At 38.6% G+C, this 8,967-nt stretch overlaps 1 protein-coding gene across 2 annotated transcripts; it reads left to right on the forward strand.

Annotated features, from left to right (window-relative positions):
* Window positions 1-261: 261 nt before the first annotated feature.
* On the forward strand, window positions 262-2,020 carry LOC121236869. Of its 2 annotated transcripts, none has more exons than XM_041133355.1 (3): window positions 262-516; window positions 625-691; window positions 858-2,020. In XM_041133355.1, the coding sequence occupies exons 1-3, from the start codon at window positions 442-444 to the stop codon at window positions 1,739-1,741; spliced, it is 1,026 nt and encodes a 341-aa protein (XP_040989289.1). In that variant the 5' UTR covers window positions 262-441; the 3' UTR covers window positions 1,742-2,020. The 2 variants fall into 2 exon arrangements, with proteins under 2 accessions (XP_040989289.1, XP_040989290.1); XM_041133356.1 differs by having other exon boundaries at window positions 263-516; window positions 853-2,020.
* The last annotated feature ends 6,947 nt before the right edge of the window (window positions 2,021-8,967 follow it).

Genomic DNA, 8,967 nt, shown 5'->3' on the forward strand with positions numbered 1-8,967 from the left:
TGACACCAAGGAAAATGATTAAATAAGCAATTAAAGAGTAGAAATTTGAAAAACTGAAACAGCGTCGTTTCAACATTTCCCAGTCTCACTGTCTCCCGAAAGAGCAAAAACCCAGCCTCTGCCCAGCTTTGCTCCCGGCACATTACAAGGATAATGTTGTCTCAAAATTACGCGTTATACCATCTGGGCAAGACAGAAATCAGGTAAAGAATTAGGGGCATTTTCGTAACATTATTACTATATATAGAGACTCGGCCATCTGCGTCATCTGCGTGAGAAAGGCCGAGCGGAGCAGGGACGTTTCCGTTATCCACTTTATTTCTCTCTCTCAAATTCTTCTCTAGAAGTTAGCTCTCTTTCTCTCCTCTAGAATTAGGGATTTTTGTTTTGGGAGAACCTCTGCGTAATTCAAACCCGACTCTCAATCCGACTGTCTCAGCCATGGTTTCCGACTCGATCACCACCGCTTCGATTCCACCAGCCCAAAACGCCAGGGATTTTGGCAAGAAGAAAAGGGTGAGAATTAAATTCTTCTCTTTCTATTTTTAAACGTATATTTTATGTTTGTTTTTTAATTTCTCTCTCCCTCTCTCGTGATTTGTTGATTGGGCTTGGGGATTTCAGGCCCATAGGTCAGCCAAATTGAAGCAGTGCAAGCTCGACGCTCGTCGCGAGCAATGGCTTTCTCAATGTATGCCCACGATCTCTTATCCCTTGAATATATTTTCCTCTTTTAATTGCATGTGTATGCATGTGTAAAAACGTACTTCTTTGATTCTACTTATTGATTTAATTTTCAAATTCTGGTTTGCTTAATCGATTATCGTGTCTGGGATGAAATTTGGGTTTAAGTACAGCAAAGAACAAGGGATGCAAGGATGAAAACAACGGCGGCGTTCAGCTCCTCAATGGGGGCAACCGGTTGGAGGATTTAGAGATGAATTCCAGAGGCGAAGAGATGGATGGATCGATTCGTCAATACAGCGATTTGGATTCGCCGTCGAACAGTCCCACCAGCGAGATTGGTAGCGTATTAGGCGCTGCCGACTCGGGAACAAACTTCACTGGCAGTAGCAGCAGTGGCAGCAGTAGCAGTGGTGGTAGCTGTTCCGGGTGCATTACAGAAGATGAGGAAGGAGGAGGGGAAGATGATGGGTGTTTGGACGATTGGGAGGCCGTGGCAGATGCTTTAGCGGCTGACGAGGACGGCAAGGGCCAAAGCCAAAACCCGTGTTCCGAATCGCCTCCTCAGGGGGACTCCGTTGGTCAAGTGGTTTCTCTGATCCAAGTGACGGATAACAGCATGGGCTTAGGAGGGGGGATTCCGAAGCCGGATTGTCCGAAAACGGTTCCTGGGGCATGGGGGAACAGCCGGGCGTGGAGGCCTGACGATGCATTTCGACCTGAGAGTTTGCCCAATTTGTCTAAGCAGCAAAGCTTGCCTAATCCGCACCGGCATTATGGCGGAGGGATCGCGTGGGCTTGTAACAGTGCGGTGCCTGCGCCGTCTTCGTGTCCTGTATGCTATGAGGATTTGGATTTCACGGACTCGAGCTTTTTACCTTGCTTGTGCGGGTTTCGGCTCTGCCTTTTCTGCCACAAGAGGATTCTTGAGGAGGATGGTCGCTGCCCTGGCTGCAGGAAGCCGTATGAGAATCCTGTCGAAGTGGAGGCAAGTGTTAATGGGGGCAGTCTGACATTCCGGCTGGCTCGTTCTTGCAGCATGATCACAAGGTCTTAGAAGAGTCTCTATTTTCGTCAATTATGTATGCCGGGTCTCTCTCTACGTGTTTTGTGTGTTCTTAGATTCTGTTTCGTTTCTTTTTCTCCGTAGAGGTAGATGTTGGCATAGGGTTTTTGAGCACCAGGGAATTAAGCTACTTCTCTTATGAGTTCTGTTTTTATATGTTCGGTGCATTCGTTGGTGTAGAGGGCCTAGCTTGGTATGTGAATACATATGGTGGTATAGAAATTCAATACATAACAGATTATTACAATATGAATTGGTCTTTTTTCTGCATATGCCCTCTTATGCTTAACTGTTTGCTTGGACTTTATGTTAAAGGTAATTGATGTGGTGGCCATTGTGGCCATACTGGGGTCAGGCCTTCGAACTAAAATTACTGGGGGATCAATTATACATGGATTACAATGTACAAACATAGTTTTCACTTATTTGAATCACGGTTTGAGGTCTTGGAATTGAATGCCATGTCTAATTTTATCTTGAAGTTCTCGCTTGACGCTTCTACTCTCTCTCTCTCTCTGCATTTTTATATCTCCAAGCTTATATTTGGTTTTCATTGGTTTATGGTGAAGGTTTGTGGGAACTTATTTCTGATTTATATGTCACCTTGTTATCTAGGGGTGAAGGTTATCTTAAGCTGTCTATGGTTACTGGTTTAATCTCTTTTTTAGAATAAGTAATAAATTTTATTAAAAAGAACAAAAGGCTCAACCTAGGTTTACAGGATATATATATGTGTGTGTGTGTGTGAGAAACATTTATCTAGAAGTAGAAAAAGATAGAAGAAAATTATGAAGAAGCCTATTAAAGTTTATGGCAATTGTCTAAAGGAAAAGAATAGTACTGAAAAAGAAATTTTGATCTCCTGTAATGTCCATTCTCTGTTCTCAAATTTACTATCATTATTTCCCTCCAAATACACCAAATGACGCAAGTATGGACTATCTTCTACGTGACTGCAATCTCTTGATTGTCACTTAACCCTCTCCAAGCACCAAAAGGTCCTTGGTTCTTCCGGACATTAACCAAGTCAAACCTACCTGACTGAAGAGTCATTCCAGTACACACTCGCAATCTCACAATGGAGTAAAAAAGAATCAACAGACCCTCCACTATTCTTTTATTGATAATTAATAAGAGATTTTATTTCCAAGAATAGGCATAGCCCAGCTACACAGGAAGTATATAAGAGGAAATACAACCCTCCACTCTTCTTACACATAAAACAGCAATTAGTCACAACGATGTTTCTGTTCCTTAGATTATCCATTGTGAGAATCTTTCTTAGAGGCTGCCCAAGCAAAAAATGCAGCTCTCAAAGTGACCTTATCATAAGGAATGAGGACATTGTAGAAAAACAAACCTTGAACAACCCTTTATTTCCTCAATCTAGTGGATTTGTTTTTTTTAGAAGTAAGAAAATTTATTAATCCACATAATTAGGCATAGCGCCAGTTCACAAGGAATATACAAGAGAAAACACTTAATTACAAGCTAAGAGCTGGAAAGATCAACATAGAAATCATCTCAATCTAGTGGAATTTAACAGATTAAATAACAGTCATCAGTTTTTTTATACTTATATAAAAAATAAAAAAAAATCATCAGTTTTCTTTCATGAGCTGCTCTGGTAAAGGTTACATCCCACTGAGGGAAGCCAGTATATCCCTAAATAGTCTACCATGGAAGCAGCTTTAGCATGATTAACGTAGTACAGCTTTGAAAAAGCTTCTTTGAGAACCTTACCTAATCTAATTCTGGAACCATCTCTAAGCTCAAATCTAGTATGGTTAGAAAACTGTCTCCAACCTTTTGGTATGTTTTCTCGTAATCCCACTTCATGGGGCCACTGGACCTCATTACCACCCACCCTACTGGCTTCCATATTTAGTATCTACCACATCCCTCCACAAGGCCTCTCCCTCATTTTGATAGCACCAAAACCAATTTCCCAAGAGTGCACTATTAAACAAGAGCAGGTTTCAGAATTCAAAAGCTTGGACAACATTCCTTGGACCAGCTTACTAGGTGGAGTCTTAACTCATCTTCTGACCCAACCTAGAGGAACTCCCGTTGCACTTTATCTAGTTGGTGAGCCACCCTAAAAGGAAGTGGAACGAGAGACGTGTAATACGTGGGTAGATTAGAAAGAATGCTCTCAATCAAAATGGAATCTACCACCTTTTGATAAAATACATCTTTTTCCAGCTAGCCAAACTTTGCTTGATCCTCTTGATAACCCATCCCAAATTGACTTGTCCTTGAAAGCAGTCCCAAAGGAAGACCGAGGTGCTTCATTGGTAGAGAGGATACTCTACACCCTAGTGTATCGGCAAAACTGTCAACATTGGTTACTGGACCCACTGAGACGTACTCAGATTTACCTAGATTAACTTTCAACCCAAAATTGCCTCGAAGCATAAGAATGGAGCATGCAAACAGTGAGGGTGGCTTGTGTTGGTTCCACAGAACAATAGTGGACCATATTTGTATAGAAGATGTGTTAAGCACTTCAGAGTTTCCTACACCCCACCGAAAAACTAGATAGAAAACCTCTGCCAGCAAGAGTAGATATAATTTTGTTAAGTGCCTTCGTGCCAATGACAAAAAGCAAGGAGACAAAAGATTTACTTGCCTTAGCCATGTGGTCCACTGAAAAATCAAAAGGAGCTCTTCACTAAAACAGCAGAGCACCCGGTATGGAATTTAGATACAATGTGGAATCCGTAAGTCATTTTTTATTTATCAAAACCTCATCTCATTATGTATGGAAGGAGTCCCCATTTGACAAAATCTGAGGCCTTTTCAATATATCCCTCATGAAGCAACCTAGGCTTCTTAGCCTATTATCCACAAGCTCTTATTGGCAATAAGAGTGGAGTCCAGTATTTGCCTGCCCCAACAAAGGCATTTTGAGACTTCGAGATGATTCTCTATCACCATATGCAAATTTATTAGTAAAAACTTTAGAGATGATCTTTAAATCCCACTCACTAAAGCCTTTCATACATAACGTTCTCCTCAGAAGGCCTCTCAAGCCACAAGCCTTTCTCCTATCCAATGGTTTTAAAAGCTAGGCCATCAAGCTTAGGCCTCCATGTAAACATAGAACTGTGCAATATGGCTATTAATGTCATCCGATCGGTAGACATTGAGCCATCAACCAATAGCATCTCAATAGTATTGTTTCTCTAATTAGTGTTGGTCACTATGGAAAAACTTAGTGCACTTGTCACTCTCTTTTAACAAATGAGCTCTTGACTTCAAAAAATTAAGTTCTACATGCCTTACCTTTTTTTTTTTTTTTTTTTTTTTTTTTTTTGTATTATTGGTTCACTCATTCAAAATATTTATTTTTGTTTCAGTTTTAATAAAAATCAGAGATGTTCTTTATTTGAGATGTTTTTGGTGGTGTCTTTGGAGGGAAAGGAAATGATCGAAGCTTTGAAAATCACAAACGGACTAGGGATGAGCTTAGAACTTTCTTTTTCAATACTTTATTCCAATGGTCAGTTGTAATAGAATTCAATGGATTGAGCATCCATAACTTTCTTGTATCAATTGTTAATCATGCTTAGGTGTTTCTCTGTATACGACCCTTGTACATGGGCTATGCCTATTGCTATCAATAAAAGTTCTTGCTTACCTATCAAAATAGATGTACCATTTAGCCGAGGGACGTGTCATTGGCAGCTCAGGCCAACTTTCTTGATGTTGACCAGGTTACTAAGTTATATTGCCTCAGGTGAGGTTAAAATTCTAACTTGGTCGCATTTTAGATTCTTTAAGAGTCATTCATCCCATTGCTTGCTTTCTGATCCATCACACATACCTTCAGATATCTCTTTTTTGCATGCTTACTGAAGAATCTCCCCTTTTATTTGGTTCCACATATCTTCTTAAAGATTGATTCTTATTCTCTTTATTGCTATGTCATGTCAGGCCTAAAAAAGTGGTGTAGTCATTTTTTGAGAGAAGCCTATGCTAGGATCTTTTTCGTTGTTATTCCCTAAATTGAAGGTTTGAATGGTGTTCTTTCTCATGAATGATTCTCTTACCGAGTATTATGGTTCAAGGTTTTACATGTCCTGTTTTACTTGTACTATGGATTTACTATTCTGCCAAAAGCAGAGGGAGGCAGAATGGAGAAAGGAAAGGGACAAGGGCAGTCTTGCTTGGTGTGATAGCTGCTATTTTGGGGTTAGGATACAGTACTAAAGGTCCTCGGACTTCCAGGCAGTTTTTCTTTTGGGCAGCTGTTTATTATTGGATTTCACCAATACACTCCTATAGTATATGTTACAAAGATATACCAAAAGTGTCACAAGTGTACGGGGTGGGGACTTTGTTTTTCTTAATACTTTTCTTAATTACTTATCAAGTGGAGGAGGGCGGCTTTGAGTATAGTGGCTTACTCTAGAAAGAATTAAAAAGGAGAGGGTACAAATGAGTTTCAGCGATTCAGGAAAACTGATCAAAAGTGGAGAGTGGAGAAGAAAAGAAGGGGAAAAAGGAAAACGTGGTTGCACTGTGAGCTATATATATATATATATATATATATATATATATATATATTTAGTGGATACTCATTCAATTGGAGTTCCTTATACTTTGCATTTTTCCTTCAGTTCCTGTATATGTTGGTCATGGTTTGCACTGATCTATTTGCAAGGCTGCTGTGCCCTTCCCAAGGGACGTTACTGTGTAAGGGAAGTTTTAGGTGCGGTTTGGATAGTGAGATAAGATGAGATGAGATGGTTTTAGATGAAAGTTGAAAGTTAAATAAAATATTGTTAGAATATTATTTTTTAATATTATTATTGTTTTGGGATTTGAAAAAGTTGAATTGTTTATTGTATTTTTTGTGAGAATTTGGAAAAGTTGTAATGATGAGATGAGATGAGATGAAACACTTTTACTGTCTAAACGGGGTAGTGCTTATGTTTGAACAAAGTAGAGGCTGGAGGGGTGTATAATATCTTTCCTGTTTCTCATATTTCTGTTTTTTCATTTTTGTTTCTTCAATCAGTGAAGGGGTTATCTCGTGTATACTGTGATCATTTTAAATGAAATGATATCTATAAAAAAAAGAGGAGAGATTGTTGGTGTCTCCTCTAATAGATTTGAACAGATTTGGGGTTATATGTTACTTGTCCATCTGAAAAGAAAATTCCTGTGATGACCCAATATTCATTTATACTTTTAAAGCGACTGTTGCCATTTTGGCTGTGTTCCTTGAGGATTCTCAAATTGGTTCCATGGTATGTGGTGAGTTCATGGGGCATCCAAAGGCTAGTACAATAGTTCTTGCAGTTTGTATCCCCCATTACTGTTAGATCTTCATTCAGCTGTTTATTTTTTCTGACGTGGTGTACGTAACTTCCTTATTGTCTTTGCTGCAAGGGGATACACAGTGAAAACTTTTAACTTTTCTTGTTTATGCTCGTTTCCATATCTTTTTTATTGGTGTAAAATTAGTTGTAGTTTATTAGTTGATACAGTTTGGGTGTTGCCACTTCTTTTTCAACATCTATTGGAAGGCGACTTTTTTGAAGTATTTCATTGTCGCTGGATTGTGTTAAATGCATATCTGTGCTAAATCTCTTTCTCCCCCATCTCTAATTCAGTGAAGCCTTGAGCACGTGCTTCTCTTTCTATCCTTTCTTCCTTTGGTGGAGTGTCTGCCAGCGTATGATGTGTATATTAGCAAATAAAAAAATTTATCTAGCAATTTTCATAATTAAACATCTTATGATTACTCATCCAAATTTAAGGGGTTCTGATATTTGGTGCGTATGGAAGGTGGAATGAAATGATAGACAATCTGTGTACACTTGATATGTAGGATCTCAAGGCTTTATTTTTTATTGCAGAGTACCATTGGATGATAGACAACCTGTGTCTCTCTAGTTTCAGTTTCTAAGATGTTCTTGCTCTCTTCTCTCTCTTCCTAGATCGAATTTGTTGTATATCCTCTATGTACTTCTGATGATAAAACCTTAATGATTAAATAAATATAAGGGGCTCTGATATCTGTTAGGTACTACAAAGATATTCAAAGTATGATCTTGAGGTAATTTGTTGTAGAGCAATAGAGTTTTCGAATCCTCTATGAATTATGGCAGATGAACACTAGATCCGAACGAGATCCGTCCATAATGAATCTAATGATACCTGTGTAGCACTTTTGCTCACTGTTTTGCAGTCACAGGTCAGGAGTTCTTTAATGAGAATCAAGAATCCTACTGAAAGAAAAGTTATATCTAGCTTAATTACTCTTCTGTGCTTCACACACATGTTCTTGGTTTTTGCGGCCTTTTTCCTTACTAGTGAAATCATTGTGGTGTTTCTTCTTGCTTCGAAGTCTGATAAGCGATGCTGGTACATTTGGTCCTCTGGAAGCACCACTCAAGAAGAGAAAAAAAGAAAAAGAAAAAGAAAATCTCCAGAAGACCTATTGATTGTTTTAGTTATATTCTAATTAGCCTGATGAATCTCAGCATGCTGACATAATATTGTGGGCTCTGCATTTTACATTAGGGTGGCATCTACCTTTTGTTGAGGAGTAGTCGGACTCTTTTTTTCTACATTGGAACATATTTTTCCTCAAGATTTGACTGTGATTGGGTATGTCATGGGTGAAGTAGCATTCCTTTTTGGTGTGACATACGGATTATGTCAGGATGAAGTTATATACTCTTCCTTTTCTCTTATGCAGTGTCTGATGTTTCGAACCTTCTGTAAATTTAGATGGGACTTGAGGAATTTAACTTCCCCTCAACATTCATTTAGATTTTAGATGGGTCTTTCACCTAATTATAATTGGTTCCGAGATAGTTGCTTTCTGGGTTTTCTAATTTCTACACCTTATTCACTTTATTTCACTAGATCCGGCTGCAATTACTATTGTTGTAACTTTGATTTTTGTTGTGATTGTGCACCTCAATTTCTATACTAATTTCAGGGTGGATTTTAGCAGCTACTTTCATGCTTTATGAACAAAGAGCTTTTATCTTCAGCCAAAGGTTTGTACATGTTGGTATAACTGTAATATGGCGATCATTTTGTCTTTGGAACTCTCAGATTATTCAGTCACCTACCAGATTTATTAGCTTTGTAATATTGCATTAGATAGACTTGTTCAAATTTTAGTTCTTACATGCATACATATATAAACATGAATTCATGAAATAATACTGATCATAGCCAATAATAGCATG

Source organism: Juglans microcarpa x Juglans regia, chromosome 6S, assembly GCF_004785595.1.
Source record: "Juglans microcarpa x Juglans regia isolate MS1-56 chromosome 6S, Jm3101_v1.0, whole genome shotgun sequence".
In the NCBI taxonomy this organism is placed as follows: Eukaryota; Viridiplantae; Streptophyta; class Magnoliopsida; order Fagales; family Juglandaceae; genus Juglans; species Juglans microcarpa x Juglans regia.